The sequence below is a fragment of the Artemia sp. Qi Xiang Cuo genome, chromosome 18 (assembly GCF_049724085.1).
Source record: "Artemia sp. Qi Xiang Cuo chromosome 18, ASM4972408v1, whole genome shotgun sequence".
NCBI lineage: Eukaryota > Metazoa > Arthropoda > Branchiopoda > Anostraca > Artemiidae > Artemia > Artemia sp. Qi Xiang Cuo.
The window spans coordinates 5,046,243-5,064,024 of record NC_142811.1 but is presented as its reverse complement, the minus strand read 5'-3'; the positions used below and the strand labels follow the sequence as shown (position 1 = coordinate 5,064,024).

At 34.7% G+C, this 17,782-nt stretch overlaps 1 protein-coding gene across 1 annotated transcript in view; it reads left to right on the top strand.

Annotated features, from left to right (window-relative positions):
* The window catches only part of RhoGEF3 (Rho guanine nucleotide exchange factor 3), a 213,413-nt gene that overhangs the window by 157,038 nt on the left and 38,593 nt on the right, over positions 1-17,782 (top strand). The window contains exons 8-11 of the mRNA XM_089104622.1: positions 7,448-7,503; positions 8,783-9,081; positions 12,106-12,236; positions 16,307-16,484. Coding sequence (XP_088960748.1) covers positions 7,448-7,503; positions 8,783-9,081; positions 12,106-12,236; positions 16,307-16,484 — 664 coding nt within the window. The remainder of the gene's footprint in view (positions 1-7,447; positions 7,504-8,782; positions 9,082-12,105; positions 12,237-16,306; positions 16,485-17,782) is intronic.

Sequence of the window (17,782 nt, the reverse complement as noted above, 5' to 3'; positions counted from 1 at the left end):
TATGGAAAATGTTTGATAAGAAGGAGTCAGCGGGTCCCGAGTCAGATATCCCATCTTTAACATGGATAAACTATTACCTTGATGAGTTTTCAGCCCCAAAATAGGATCTTAAAATTTCTGTTCAAGAAAAGCTTTCATCCCTCCTCTCATCAATTCCAGATACAGATTTCATAGTTACCCAATCACAGGTTGCGTCCACGGTCTGACGGTTGAAAAAGAAGAAGTCGGCTGGCATTGACCGTGTATCCGCCCTTCACTTTAGCCATTGCAGCCCAACTTTCATGGGGCACCTAACTCTTCTCTTTCAGATAATCTTCACTACTGGACTCGTACCATCGGCATTCAGTACTAGGTCGCTTAGGCCAGTCCTGAAGAAAGGAAAAAGTACTTCGGAATGTGCTTCGTTCAGACCGATCACAGTAGCACCAACGCTTTGCAAAATCTTCGAACTTTTGGTCATTGATCAATTCTAAGAAAATTATTGAACACCCCCGTCCCATTTTGGGTACCAGAGGGGTTTTGGTTGTGACCACGTCATTTCTGCTTTCGCTTCAGTCTTGATTGATACTACTGAATCAAAAGAGTTCCTTGCTATAAGCGTAAGTGACTCCCGCTTTGCATAAAGCTTACTCTTCCACGATCAACTCATTCTAGGCATGGAAAAGAGAGATGAACAAAAAGACATCCGACTTCCTATTAAAGACATGTACGACCACCTACAGGCTGAACTCCTACTTACTGGCCATGGTCGATCCTTCACTGAATATACACCAGACGTGATGCTGTCCTACCGAGGGAATCCTGTGGTCCCAGTAAAAAAGGGTGCTCGACAAGGATTAGTCACCTCTCCTTGTGCCTTTAATAGTTGTATTATTGAACCACAGTCAACTATCGAGACAACATGCATAGCTCGTGGCATAGAAGTTACAATGATAGCTTACACTGATGACATTCTGAACCCCAGCCGTACAGTCGCAGGTACAGAGACCATCTTCTCCACACTACAATCACATTACAGTCGCATTGGTCTTGAATTTAACCCACAGAAGTCGGATATTCTTCTGTTCAACTGGCGCCAAGAAGAGGTCTCGTCTCTGAGGCTGGGAGAACTGTCTGTAGCCCCTGTCTCGAAAATTATTTACCTTGGTTTACCAATTGGAAAGGATCTAAAAACTACCCGCTCCCTTCTTATTGATCATCTCCGTAAACGCCTGGCTTTTGCTTACAGTAGAGTAGTCTCATCTAAAATTCGTTTCAACCGTTTAATTCTGGCTCGACTTTATAACGCAGTGTCCCTTCCCCATTTCCTGTATATAAGCCCGTTTTGGAGAATTTTTCCCGAGCCAGAGAAAAGAAAGCTCAGATCCACGTTTTTTAAGTATGCGAAGTTCTTGTTGCGGCTCCCGCCGTGGACAAGGAATTCGCGCCTTGTTAAAAATTTTAAAATTGCGGACCCAACGGTAGCTATAATTGAACAAATTAAATGGTACAACGAGAAAGTCTCTTCCCACCCTTGGTACCGTTTGCTAAGGCAGTAAATCCCTGTCCACTTAATTTTATTTGCACATATCTTGTCATATTTAGTCTTTTTACTGTCTCATATCATATTTAAACTAATTGATTGAGTCCGTTGATAATGAATTGAAGTTGTCAAATATTTTACTGTAGGTTAGGTTAGGAAATTATTAATCATATTGCTTTTGTTCCTTCAGTATTTGGGAGTTTAAAAAGTAAAATTTTTTACGTAGCTGCAGTGCAGTGCATAATTGAGTTTTCGTTTCTCGTCTTTGTAATTTTTCTGATTATGTGTAATGTGTTGTAATTTATTTTTTTGTGTGTGTTTTTTCTTTTTTAGTGATACTCCGTCTTTTGTACCTTTTTTTGACGGGTAAAAAATAAATAAATATATATATATATATATATATATATATATATATATATATATATATATATATATATATATATATATATATATATATATATATATATATATATATATATATATATATACATATATATATATATATATATATATATATATATATATATATATATATATATATATATATATATATATATATATATATATATATATATATATATATATATATATATATATATATATATATATATATAGAATGGTAATAGATTGGGAGGATGGGGGATCACAACAGTTGCACTCGTACATGCATAACAATTATAAGCATACATTTAAGTTGCAAAGTTGAAATGTAAGTTCTAACATAATTCTGGCCGTCGTTTCATACGAATTAGAAAAAACGAGTTATTTTCTTACTTTTTGTTCCAATTATTTAAGAATGACTGCTGAAACACAAGGGCCGTTTAATTAGAATAACAAGCTTTTTTGAAATTTCTACAAAAAAAATTTGGCGTAAAGAGCGAGGTATTGAGGAAAAGGAAACCCCCTCACATACATAATAATTTCTGTTCTTTTTAAATTTTAATGTTGCTCCTTGCTTTCAGTTGAAAATAACTAGTTTTTTTTTAATTTAATATCTGGTCTTTTTTTTTAAATAACCCCGGAAAACCAGCTCCTTCTCTAGAAAAAGTCTCTTCCCCCACGAAAAATTCCTTCGTGGAAAAATCCTCCCACGTAACCATCCCCCTCCCCGAGAAACGTCTCCCTTAGAAAAATATTTGTATACTTCCCAATTGCCAATACTTAATCCAAACAATGGGCAAAGTTCATAATTGTGAGCCCTTCCCCTGGCACTGTGGGAGGTCAAGTCATCCTTAAAGACATTGTTATTAGATCTTTCGACTATGCTAAACAAAACGGCTATCTCAAAATTTTAATTTGACATCTTTGAGAAAAAAGAAGCAAACTGCCCGCCAATATTTTTGGTCACTTTAAAAAGGGCACTAGAAGTTTTGATTCCCCATCAAATGAACCCTCTCCCGATATCTTAGGATCACTGGTTCGTTATGATCACCCCTGGGAAAAACAAACAAATAAATACGCATCCGTGATCTTGCTTGTGGCAAAAAATTCTATATTTTTGTATATATGATCTTGAAATTTCTACAGTAGTGTTCTCTGATATGCTGAATTTGATGGTGTGATTTTCATTAAGATCACTTGATACTTTTGGGGTGTTTCCCCCCTTTTTCAAAAATTGGGTAAATTTTTTTCTGGCTTTTTACTTTTGATGGGTTTGATGGGAACATTAAGCCTGACGAATTTTGTATATTTTGAATAAGCATCAAAATTTGACTCTTTTGATGAATCCATTGTTATCAAGACTTTGTTTCTTAGAGTTTCGGCTACTATTGAGCCGCATCGCTCCTTATTCACATTTTTTTTTTTACCACGAACTGCTTGATTTGTTGAGCGAAATAAAAATCGTAACTAATCAACAACCTACCTTTGCGCTGAAGGACCCATTCTTGCTGGGGATTCTTACACGATAAACATACCAAATCGTACACTTGGAGAGAAGGGAATGAACATGAACTTTTTCTAGCTCCAATAACATACTTTTGTAAAAATATACTTAATATCTAATGTCTGGAAAAAAGTTAGTAAATAATGAACAATATTTAAATTACTTGGAAATTGCAGGAGAAAGGTGATTCCATAAGATAGAGGGAGGGAGTCACAACAGTTACACAATGTGCATGTTAGAATTGTTTATAAATCGGGATTCTAACAGAATGCTGGCTACCCTGCACTACGAATCTGTTGAGCAAAATACTCATAACTATACATCTCTCCTCCGTCCACGGTCAAAATAGTGGGCATGCCCGTGTTGGAGGCTCACACTTGATAACCCTACCAAATCATAACGTTGGAGGAGGAGCGAATGCTCAGGGACTTTATCTAGTTTATATAACATGTTTAAGCAGAAAATGTACTTTAAATGTAGATAAAAATTAATTGTTTTCACGGAAACTAAACTTATTTTAATTTTGTTCTAATTTAAATTGAAACTTGGCACATGGCCAAGTGATTTCTTTTTACTACTTTGATAAAAAAGGTCAAACATCCGTCTTTAGAAATAATCATAAATGTATTATTTTCACGTTTGAACCAACAAATATTGTTCTTTGTGGACCACTTCAAGTCTCATCTAAAGGTAACCAAATTTTACATTGATTGGTAAGCCCCCTTTTGCTCAAAAGCAGGGTAAAAATGGCCTTAAAAAATGTGATGAAGAATAGTATGCCTACATTTTTAAACTGAATATTTAAACCAAAGAGAATGAGGAACTTAAAAAGATTGCAGGGGTGGGTCGACAATCAATATTGGGGGGGGGGGGCTGATAAAATTTGCTCCCTTTTGGTATTTTCAACCTCCGCTCCTGTAATTAGCAAAAGTTTTGACCTTCCAGAGAGGAGGGAGGGGGGTATGTGTCCCTAAGACTACCCCATGGACCCGCCCCTGAAGGGTCGGATCTTCAGCAATTTAACATAGGATAATAGGGATTAAAAAGTAGCGCCCTAAAAAAACTTTTTCCCCTAGATTTTGAAAAATACATTTTGTTCCCCTAAATTATTAGGAATTCACGCCATCGACTGTAGTTAACATTTGTACACATAAAGGTCTAAAAATTATGAAAGGGTGGGGGATTCAATTGGTTTATTATTTAAAAAACACTAGCGTCATACGCAGGATAGTGTCTGGTGACTTAATTAATAAATTAGGGAATTTCAAATAAAAATTAGCAATTAGTTTAATTAACCTGTAATTTTGTAGGATTAAAGCTGAAATTTCTTTGCAAGTGATAATTAATCATTTTTTTTCAAGACGTATTTTAAATCAAAGTGCAAGCTAGCTTGGAAATTAGGCCAACTGGTGACAGAGATGCCCTCTTTACCCCCCTCCCCGAGGCCGTACCCAGGATTTTTTTTTGGAGGGGGTTTTACAAGAAAAAACTAAAAAAACGCATACAAAATTCGTTTATATCCATTTTTGTTACGTTTTTACGAGTCAAAAAATATTTCGGGAGGGTTCAAACCCCCCTAACACCTCCCGGATACGGCCTTTCCCCTCTCCCTCTCTTTCATTTCAAAGCTCATGAAAGACATGTATGCAACATTTTAAGGCGAAAAAGTAATAAATGACCAAATGTTAGATGGCGCTGGTGATTTTTCGTTTTGGCACTAGTGTCAGTTTCCGCTCTTAAAAGTTTTTAGTATTATTTGAATTGAAGTGTGTTTCAACCCAATTCTCAGACTTTTATGGTCTCAGCTTCCTGCTCGTATGTTGTATCTTTGAAGCACGTTTTATTAGATTTTTGTCTAGCCGGTTTATACGACTTGAAAGTTTATTAAAGTGATTATGTAATTATTTTTATTTGGAATTTCTATAGAATCTTCTTTGAAACTTGATCTATGAAATTTTAATTGACCATTTTTTTCAATCTCGATTTGAAAGCTTGCAAAATAATTTACCGCTCGACAGGCACGTAGTTAGTGTTTTTTTTCTTAGGGGGGGGCGGCGGGGCGGGGGCCAATAGCAAAAATAATCATTTGATAATTTTAGTAAGAAATATCAAAAAATTAGGAAAAGTTTAATATTCAGGGTAGGGGGGTTGAGACCGCCTAATTTATACGTGCCTGCCTTTCAGGGCTTTATTTGACTCACAGTTTATATAATTAGCAGTATGATCATTCTCTATCTCACCCATTATAAAAACCCGGACCGGGGTGCGAGTGCTCCGGAGAACGTTTTTGCAGATATAAACATAAGCGAAGTCAGATTAGCGGGACTTCCGGGTTGTCTGTTTACGTCTGTTTCCATCAAAGTGCATTGAAACTAAAATACAAACGAAAACAGACTAACCCGCATTCCCGCTAATGCAGAAATAAGTGGGAGGAGCTTTTTGTTCACGAAGACCAGAAATGATCTGCGATAAGCTTACTGGGTATATTCTGTCTACTGTGATTTGGCTCAATTATAATGAAAATATATTAGAAACGTGTAAAATATTTTAATAAGACAGCAAAAAGCTTTTTTTTTCACTGTCTTATTCGTGGCAGTATCCAGGATTTTTGTTTTTTGGGGGGGGGGGGTGCTACCAAAAGAACTTTAAAACACGCGTCAAAAATTTGTTTATATTCGTTTTTGTTACGTTTTTCCGAGTCGGACAAACATTTAGGGGGGAGGGAGTCAAACCCTTCAATCCCCCCTCCGGATACAGCTTTGGTCTTATTAAAAGATTTTACTCGCTTTTAGTATAGTTTCATTACAAATGTAAATTGAAACACAATGCTCAGAACTTCTTAACGTTTTTCTTGACCCCCCCCCCCCCCTCCTAGTGTAGCCCCTTGGCCGAATTACCCCTTCCTATGTTTTATGATCATCCGTTCTATATGAAGTCGCTGAGGAAAAATGTAAAACATCGGAGACACATTAGCCTATAGGCCTACTTTGTCAACGCTACGGCGAATGACTCTGAAATATATTTTTGTGATTTGTGCATATTCGGCTATTTTTCGGTGATTTGTGCATATTCGGCTATTATTTCAGTGAATTTTACACGTTCGGCTATTTGTTAAATTTTAATGTCGTCATTTTTTCCGTCTTAACTTGAAATCTCGCTATTTATTATCTTTAATTGAACTCTGAGCTTCTTACCGTTGTTTTTCTTGGGGCCTTTTTGCAGTAAAATGATGCGTATGGATATCTTCTGAGAAAAATGTTTTTGAATATTAATGAATAAAACAAACAAATAAAATTGATTACAAATGGAACAACTATATTAAGAGTGATCACAAAAACAAAAATTCCAGACACCTTAATACGTCTTCACAGATCACAAGGAGCCTGGTGAATTCATAAGCACGGATTATCAATCACAGATTTAGCCTAAAAACGAGGGAATTGTTTTTGTGACTTGAGGGAACTTGAATCTTAAATATAGATATTTTCAACACACCCCCAATTCAAAGAAGTTTCTCAGTGTTCGCCATTGACTACTTAGCAGGAGACATTGAATTGTCATGAGCTTTTATTTTGAAATCTATTCCCTCTGGTCCAGTTGTCACTAGCAGTCAGGTCAAACTCGTCCGTTTTGTTCATCATTGTTATATACCGACTTCTATCAATTGATGGCTAAAATTTCTGTCTAGTGTTTAACCTGCACCTTAGTCCTCGAATACCGAATATGCTTGGGGACTTTCTAGAGGGCTTACGATTGAGAGTCTAATGAGTCTTCAAACGAAAACTGCTATTTAATTTCAAAATATTTAATTTTAAAAATTAATTTTAAAATATTTAATTAATTTAGAATATGGATTCCATCAGAAACAGATAGAAAAATAGACAGATAGGTAGATGTTTATTCATATAAAGTAAATTCAAGATAGTAATATCATATACCTCCCACAGAACGCAATTTAATCTTAAATTACCGATTTTTACCATTTACCGATTTTCTCTATTTATCCATCGTAACATTTATTCAACTTGCAATTATTTCAGCGCAGCCAAGTTAAGGCGTTCATCGAGTCAACCTCTTCACAACGATGATACAAAAGGTAAGCCACGATTGCTTGTGTAATAGACCTAGGGGTATTTAATATCCACTTTTGGTTGTTTAGTCATACCTTTAGGATAACCAGGAATGTTGATCTTACTGTCCTAATATCCGTCTTCAATATTGGGACACTGTTGGTCTAGTGTTATATTACATATCAAAACGTCAAATGTGTCAAACAGTTCCACCACCTTGGCACGCTTGGTACAGTAGGCCTATCGCCTATCCAAAATAAGTATTTCCAAAGTTATACTTTTGGTCATTTTGCCTTGTTTTGTGTTGACTGGGTGAATTCAGCTGCACCTTTCAGGAAAAGCTTTTTTGGGAAGGTGGGAAAACGACTTCAGATTTTGTGATGGGGTCGGGGGGGGGTTGGTAAAATATTTGGCTGAGATCCTGATAAAAGGGTATGTGGTGAGTTTTATTTTTTTTAAATTCTTATGCCTTTTAAATTCTTACACATTTCTAGTATTTTTATGTATAGTTCTCTTGTGTGTTTAATTTGCTTTAATGTGTTATTGCAATCTAGTATGAACTCTTTTTTTTATTACCTAGTATGAACTCTTTTTTTATTTAACATCTTTTTGTATTATACTACTATGTCATTTTTCTGAAAGTATTTTTTCCAGGGGAGGGGAGTAATATCCCACATTTGTTAGTCACTTAAAGTATGGCCTTGTGACCTTGTGATCTTGACCTTATGGCCTTGTGACTGAGTTCTGTTGCTCCACTCTTTTGTTTTCTTGTGGCCGTTTTCGCTCATTTTGCAAGACGAAAGCTTCTGGATACTATTAATTGTTTCATCCTATCCTTTATTTATATACAATATGGCAATAAAATTGTCAAGATCCCTTTTGGAAATCAAGGGTACCCACAGAGAGGGGCAAGGGGGCGTTATAAACCGAAACGGTTTAATAAGCAAACTTTTGCAATGTTTCACATAGAATATAATCCCTTTTAACTCTCTTCTAACTAGACAAACTTTCCTCTAAACTTTTTTTTTTTTGTTATTTCGGATCTTGGCTCTTCAAAATCGGGTGGTTAAATCCACCCACCCCATTGGGGTGGTTATGAATATCCATCCCAAGGATATTCATCGTGTGGTTATGTGGCTGGTCTAGAGAAGGGTTGCAATTACCACCATCGGCGATTTAGCATTGATCTCAGGAAGTTTTTGTCCTGTTGGTAATATTTAGGTGACTTCATAAATCTGAGAATTTTTACTGACGATGTATTCAAAAATGGTATTAAATTTAATTACTTACTTTAATATCTCTTAGAGCCACGTCGACCGTCACCAGAAGGTTGTGAAGTGGATCTTGGTGTAGGATACTCCTCCGAAGATGATTTGGATGTTGATGAGGTTACTCAGAAGTACAATGAAAGAGCACTGGACCCACTTGCAATAAGAGAGGAACTCCTGGATGCTGTCGCCCTCTATGACCATAAAGGAGAAGGACCAGGGGAGCTTAGCTTCCGCAAAGGTGACAGTATTCTGATCGGACAACATTCTTATGATGATTGGTGGTATGGAACATGTGGAGCAATGAGTGGGTGGCTACCCGCAACTTTTGTGAAGGTGGGTTTCCATACCTAGGCTTCTAAAAATAAAAATAAAAAATCTTTTAAGTTTGCTCAAAGACCTTGCGTTAAATAGACTCCAAATACTTAGAACTAAACTAAGAAACTTCAGAGGAATTAGCTTCCTCATTTTATTCAATTATCAACCCTTGCCGCTTACTTTTACTATTAGTACTGGCCAGGAGCGAATCTCCAGCATTTTTATTAGGGGGGGGGGGCAAGATGGTTCCATATCTGGATAGTCAAAGGGCATGGGATGTATAATCTTTTTCTCTACACATTATTGGGGGGGGGGGTCAACTCTCCCCCCCCCCCTTGCCACCCCCAAACGACGCCCCTGGTACTGGCAGCTTATCTCAACACAACACCGCCTGAAATCAATACACTGCAAAGCTGTGTCAGTTACCTAGCCTCTAGCCACTTAACCCTAGCCCCTAACCACTACTACTACTACTTCTGAGAACTCATCACAGCACAATGCCGCAAGAGGTCAATACACCGTAAAGCTGTGGTAGCTTCTTAGCCGCTCCTCCCTTAACCCTAATCATTTAATGCTATCACTGCTACTGCTGACAACTTTATGACAACACAACGCCAATAAATAAAACAAACACGCATTCTTGATCATGGCTTTCGGAAAAATACACAATTACACGTGTCTGCTTGAAACCTCTGAAATAGGGTTCTCCGACATGCTGAAATGATGATGTGATTTTTATCAAGATCACTTGCCATTTTGAGAGTATTTCCCCTTTTTCAATTGAAGTACTAACCCTAACTAACCCTTTAGTACTCTTCTGCAGCTCACAAATAAATGGTGCACGGAGATCACACGAAATAGGGCTATTCAGTGACTATACATCTGCAAGGTCTTTATAGCTTTTTTTTCTCTCCTTTTTTACGGTGGTTAAGTGTAAGTATTAAACCGACTTCAATTTTTTTTTTTAGTTTTTCAAAAGAAATTTTAGTTTTCAAAAGGAACTAAATTTTTCAAAAATTCAGTATTTCAAAAGGAATTGATTTAGTTTTTGTATCAATTATTTTACTTCTTCTTTGAATCAAAATTTACGATTCTTATATGAATAATTTAATAAAATCCCAAAGCGTTTATAGCCAATTACCACCTACCCAAATATGTGTTTCATAAATTTACCTTAAGTTCTAATTCGTTAATTATTCTAATTTCTAGTTCCTTAATTGTATATCTTTTTTTCTCTTTCTAAAACTAGAAAACTAAAATCCCTCGTGGAAGATTATATGGCAAAGTTAAGATTTCCAACCTTTTCTTCTTCTGATTAGTCGCTTGGGAAAAAAAAAAAAAAAAAAAAAAAAAAAAAAATGGCAAAATGTGAAAAGAAAAATACAGTAAAACTTAAAGTTTCCTACAGTTTCTTCTCCTGATTAAATAAAAAAAAAAATTTTTAACTAAAAGGAAGGATCAACATTAAAACATAGAACGAACAGAAATTATTACGTATATGAGGGGGGGGGGGTATAATATCTGTCCGTTTTAAGTTTTAATGTTGCTCCTTACTTTCAGTAAAAACAAAACTTGTTTTTTATTTAGTTTCTGATCATTTTTTTAATAATGCCTGAAAAACTTGCTCCACCTCCACGCAAAAATCCCTCCTCGCTCTTCCCCACATAAATATCCCCTAGACAATTCGATCCCGGTGAAAATTTACCCCGGACAATTACTCTTAACATCTCTACGCGTAAAATTGGGTCGGCAAAGAGAAAGGAAGACATAAAAAAAAATTCGTATAGAAATTCTGGCAAATTCACCCAGTCTAAAATTTCCCCTGATAAATTTCACCATGGAAACTTTTCCATGAAAACTTCTCCCCGTCAAAAATCCCCCCAGCAGAAAATCCGCTCCTCCCCATCCGAAAAATGTTTGTATAATTCCCAATAACAAATACTATACGTAAACAATGGGCCAATTTTATAACTTAAAGCCCTTTCCCCACGGGGCTGTGGGGGGGGGGGGTCATGTTACCTCCAAAGGCATAGTTATTGGGTATTTCAACTATGCTGAACAGAATGGTAATCTTAAAATTTTGATCAGACGATTTTGGGAACAAAATGGCGTGGGAGGGAACCTAGTTGCTTTCTAATCTTCTTGGTCACCTAAAAAGGGCACTAGAACTTTTAATTTCCGTTCGAATGAGCCCTCTCTCGATATTCTAGGATACTTGGGTCGGATCACCCCTGTGATAAAAAGCAACAAATGAACACGCGTCCGTGATTTTTTTTTCTGACAAAAATACAAAATTCCACATTTTTGCCGATAGGAGCTTGAAATCTCTGCAGTAGGGTTCACTGATACGCTAAGTGTGATGCTGTAATTTTCATTTAGATTTTTTGGCTTTTAAGGGGTGTCCCCCCCCCCCCTTCTTTCGAAAATCAGAAAAATTTTCTCAGGCTCGTAGCCTTTGATGGGTAGCACTAAAATTAATGAAAATTATGTATTTGAAATCAGCATAAAAATTAAATTCTTTTGATATATTTATTGGTATCAAAATTCCGTTTTTTTTGTTTCGGTTACTATTGAGCCGAGTCGCTCCTTAGTTATAGTTCGTTACCACGAACTGTTGGACTGGTCGCTTGGGAAAATCTAAAAAAAAGGAAAAATGGCAAAGTATGAAAAGAGAAATATGGCAAAACTTAAGGTTTCCTACTTTTCTTCTTCTGATTAGTCGCTTGGGAAAATTAAAAAAAAATGGCAAAATATAGAAAGAAAAATTTGACAAAACTTATGGTTTTCCTACCTTTTCTTCTTCTGACTGGTCGCTTGGAAAAAAGATTGGCAAAATATGAAAAGAAAATATGGCAGAATTTAAGCTTTTCTTCCTTTTATTCTTTTAACTGGTCGCTTGAAAAATTTGTAAACAAAAGAAAGATAAACAAAACGAAAACAGTCTTAACTTGTTCTTTGACGCTAAATGTATACAGGACTGTTTTACAATTTCGTAAGCCCTAAGTCCTATTTTATTTTTAATTTTTATTTTTATATTTTTAGATAAAATCTAGTCAAGATACTAAAGAACCTGATAAACATACTTCTATTGCTCAATTGAGGTCAAATGTGGTCAATGAAATACTCCAAACAGAACGAGATTATGTGAAGCACCTAGAAGATATTGTCGAAGGGTAAGCATCTTGTTTTGGCACCTGTATAGCAATTTATTTTAGGAATGAGGGGAAGAATTTTGAAAAAAAAGTTAAAAAGGTGAATTTTATAGAAAAGAAAGCCAAATATAGCAAAAAGCTAATCATCTGGAATTTTACCAGCATTGTCTTAAAAAAAATACATCTTCTTTTTTAAAAAATTACTTAGCCTAGTTAAAAAAATTAGCCTAGTTCGACAACTTTTATACTTCGGCATCTAAAAATCAAAATGGTAATTTTCTTATACTTTTTTAGTGTATGTTTTTTAGGCTATTTAAAAAAAAAATAGCCATTTTTTTTTTAACTGAACGCACCGCATTGTTGGTGCTTTTGTTCCATGAATTTGTTTTGTTTGTGGGCCATTTTTTGACCACTTCTAAATTTTATCAGTATATGCACATCCGATTATTGTGCAATATAACATCATATATATATATATATATATATATATATATATATATATATATATATATATATATATATATATATATATATATATATATATATATATATATATATATATATATATATATATATATATATATATATATATATATATATATGTATATATATATATATATATATATATATATATATATATATATATATATATATATATATATATATATATATATATATATATATATATATATATATATATATATATACACGCAAGTACACAAATTAATTTATCATTGACTTAGGGATGAGGTTCCGAGGCTAGTCGCTACTATGACTGAGTGCCACAGAAGCTAAATAGGGTTGTATTGTAGAGTTATGCCCAGTCACAGTAGCGACAATTGTAGACATTTATATTTTTTTTTCTTGGTTTTGGATGTTATTTGATTTTAGGTTTATTTTAGTTTTTGTCTTTGTTTTCTCAGCGTTGAAAACGCCTTGTTTCACACAGGTGAAATATCTGTGTCGCTTTAGTTTTATCTTTTCCTTCTTCTGGCCGTAGTCCCCGTTGTTTTCTTCATCGTGAAGTTTCTCCTTTTTTTGTTTTTGTCATGGCTGGCCAGTTCGGCTTTAGATCTTTCTTGCTCCAGGAATAAGCTTGATGTTTTATCCTAGATAGAGAATCCACAATTATGATGGGCTGTGACAAGACAAGGATAGGATTGTATTTTTTTTTTTTTTTTGTACGCTAAAAAAATACTCATCTCGTCAAAACGTAAGAATTTTCTTTAAAAAAAAAAAAAAAAAAAAAAAAAAAAAAAAAAGTATCTTCGACATCTCTTTTCATAATCATAAGAAACGGATTTTTACGTTAGCGTAACTATTAAAAGATAATCTTCACGGGAATGGGGGAGGGGTTGCGGATGGTAATTCCAAGGGGACAGTAAACAATTTCAAAACGATATATTTGAGTGGCTGGAAACCACGTATAGTAAGTTATTAAACAGAAAAATAAAATATTTTGACCTGATGACAGGGTTTATACTTTGTCTCATTTGATCGAGTATCGTCATCACAATTTCTTATAGGACTCTGGGATTGGTCTATAATCCCGTTCTTAGAATATACGTTCTGTTTGAGCCTTGAAATTTTACAGATAACCAAATTTTTGGTGCCTTAAACTTGCTGAATTCAGAAATGAGAAGATTAGAATTATTGTAAAACACTATTTTCAGGGTTTACGTAGCGTTGTAAAACACTATGTTGTAAAACATTAATGTTTTACAACACTCGTGTTGTATATACTACATTTGAACTTGCTGAAAATAGAAACGAGAAGATGAAATTGTTGTAAAACGCCATTTTCAGTGTTTTACATAGTGTTCTAACACACTATGTTAAAAAACACTAGTGTTTCACAACACTATTGTTGAATGCACTGCATTTGAACTTGCTGAAAATAGAAACGAGAAGATGAAATTGTTGTAAAACGCCATTTTCAGTGTTTTACATAGTGTTCTAACACACTATGTTAAAAAACACTAGTGTTTCACAACACTATTGTTGCATGCACTGCATTTGAACTTGCTGAAAATAGAAACGAGAAGATGAAATTGTTGTAAAACGCCATTTTCAGTGTTTTACATAGTGTTCTAACACACTATGTTAAAAAACACTAGTGTTTCACAACACTATTGTTGCATGCACTGCATTTGAACTTGCTGAAAATAGAAACGAGAAGATGAAATTGTTGTAAAACGCCATTTTCAGTGTTTTACATAGTGTTCTAACACACTATGTTAAAAAACACTAGTGTTTCACAACACTATTGTTGATAGCACTGCATTTGAACTTGCTAGAAACGAGAGAATGGAATTGTTGTAAAATACCATTTTCAGTGTTTCACATAGTGTTGTAAAACGCTAGTGTTTTACAGCACTATTGTTGTAAAACGCTATTGTTGAATGCACTGCATTTGAACTTGCTAGAAACGAGAGAATGGAATTGTTTTCACATAGTGTTGTAAAACGCTAGTGTTTTACAGCACTGTTGTTGTAAAACACTATTGTTGAATGCACTGCATTTGAACTTGCTAGAAACGAGAGAATGGAATTGTTGTAAAATACCATTTTCAGTGTTTCACATAGTGTTGTAAAACGCAAGTGTTTTACAGCACTGTTGTTGTAAAACGTTATTGTTGAATGCACTGCATTTGAACTTGCTAGAAACGAGAGAATGGAATTGTTGTAAAATACCATTTTCAGTGTTTCACATAGTGTTGTAAAACGCTAGTGTTTTACAGCACTGTTGTTGTAAAACGCTATTGTTGAATGCACTGAATTTGAACTTGCTAGAAACGAGAGAATGGAATTGTTATAAAATACCATTTTCAGTGTTTCACATAGTGTTGTAAAACGCTAGTGTTTTACAGCACTGTTGTTGTAAAACGCTATTGTTGAATGCACTGCATTTGAACTTGCTAGAAACAAGAAAATGGAATTGTTGTAAAATACCATTTTCAGTGTTTCACATAGTGTTGTAAAACGCTAGTGTTTTACAGCACTATTGTTGTAAAACGCTATTGTTGCATGCACTGCATTTGAACTTGCTAAAAATAGTAACGAGAAGGTGGAATTGCTGTAAATCACTATTTTTTGTGCTTTACATAGTTTTGTAAAACATTTAAAACATTATGTTGTAAAACTCTATTGTTTTATAGCACTATTGTTGTAAAACACTTATTGTTGTATACACTGCATTTGAAATTCCTTAAAATAGAAACGAGAAGATAGAATTGTTGTAAAACCCTTGGCTCAAATTCAGTACAAAGAAATTAAGGTAACAATATTATTAAAGTAACTGCAGAAAGTAACTAAAGTAACTATAATTAAAGTAACACACTAAAATAATTCAGTAAAAATTAATAGTAAAATTAAAGTAACTATGGAAAGTAGGGAGCGCAAGAACGCACTTAATGAGTTTTAAAAACGCAATATGATACATAGTGTCCATTAAAAAAACTGATTAAATAATTTAATCAGTAATGATTATAATAATCATTAAATAAATAATAATGATTAAATGTCATCATTTAACTATTTTGTGATGAAGAGTATGTTTAAAAACAATTCTTTCTTACAATTTAGTATTTTGCAATCCAAAAAATTCAAGTTAAAATTTCGTCATTGGGAGCCCAGGTTTCGAGCACAAAAGATATTCATCCGTTGGAATAGCTTCAAATATTGTTCCAAAAATTGTTATTTCTGGTTTACAATTTATCACTATCACATAAGTCCCCACCATCACGCCAAAGATTGTATCTGCAACTGTTGCCAAAAATCTTTTGCTAAGCTGTTCTCAAATGGAGAATCAGTGGGGTAGTGTATGCTGGTTCAAATTTGATTCTTCTTATCTATATTGTCGTAGTGATTATCCCTTTGAGAACAGCTTTTTTGCAATGCCCTCGAAAGTGTGAAAATGTCATATATCCTGAAAGACACTAATAAGTTATGTAATAACCTTTATTATTGAGGTTTTTCACTTTTTCAGTCTCTGGGAGGAGGTTCCTTTAAAAACAATGAGTAATACCTCATATCCCTCCTCTCCTTGAGTAAGCATGCAAAAATTGTTTTTAAATGTTTGTCTGTTTTCAGATATATGGCTCAAATGCAGCGACGACAAGACATGTTTTCTTCGGACCAGATAGTTACAGTATTTGGCAACATTGGGCCCCTTTATGAATTCCAGAAAAGGTTTTTGCGTGACCTTGAATCCTCCTACAATCAAGAAAAGCCCAATGAAACTGGAATAGGCTCTTGTTTTCTCCGGCATGTAAGTCTCCACTCACAATTAACCAAAGAGACAAAGAGAGATTACAATTAATTTTTTGGAAAAAGTGCGCTTTGATTTCATTGGTGTATCTCTGTGACGTGTTTTCGTAAGCTAATCATAATATTTCTTAAGTGTATGCCAGAAAGAGAAGCCAAATAACCCAGCCTTCTAAAGACCTGATTGGTTAAAAACCTGATTTTTTTCAAGTAAGTTCTCTGTGTCGCTGTGAACTAACTCAAGTTCCGTAAATTGCCATTCTTGCCAACATTTTGATAAAAAATAAAAAAATATTTTGTAGATCAGCTCATTACGGTTTATGCTCACATTATTACCTCTGGCATTTATCGTACCAAGCGCATCAAAATTGAAATATTTTTTACCCGTTGGACCCTTTAGGTCTATCCATACCTAGAAACTGCAATGTTCGACGATTGTTCTTTTTGAGGGTTATAAAGTTGTAGGGCAATCCCACATTTTCGTCAGTGTTGCCACGTTAAGTGTTGCCGTCAAAACAAACAAACAAAACCAATTATTTAAATCTGACAACACTTTTCGTCCGCAGAAATTAACAATTTGTTGTCTCTGCGAAGACACCTACACCTTTAAAGGAAAACTACCCTTTCCTAATCTCTTTGGTGTCATTTTTTAGGCTTTATTTGGTCATTTTTCGTCCACTTTCTTCTTTTTTTAATTTTGGCACCCTCTACTACGGAAGGCTGCATTTGGGTCTTCTTAAATTCCTGATTGTTCCTATTGTTTTAAGATGTAAAAATATATTGTCGTATTAGTTTACATCCAACCAATTCTGATATTCCGATTACATTTTCACAGTCCTTGATACTTTAAGCCTCTTTTTGCAATTAACTTTGTTTTATTTTCATGCACCGGGTTTCAAGCGTGTTTTGGGCGAGTTTGGCAAAAATCGTTTTCAGGTTCTCCGTGTTCAACCCAGTAAAACTTTAAAGTGTTTTCATGTTACGGATTTCAAGTGTATTGGAAACGGGTTCCTCAAAATTGTAATGCTCCAGAACAGCATGATTGAGCACGGGTTTTGAGAAGACATTCGCCCGTATTGAATACGACACTCAAAAGGATAATCTGCACAGCCCGTGTCAAACTCCGTGTTGGATTTAGGTAGCCTGAAAACAACGCTCTTATGCCTTTCCACGAACTTCCATTTTGTGGGATTATTTTAGGGTTTCAGTGCATATACTTCTGTAGAATATTATTTTCTATGGCATGCAAATCTCTTTTCATAGTAGAAAATAAAAAAATAGAACCATAATTAAAATTTTAAA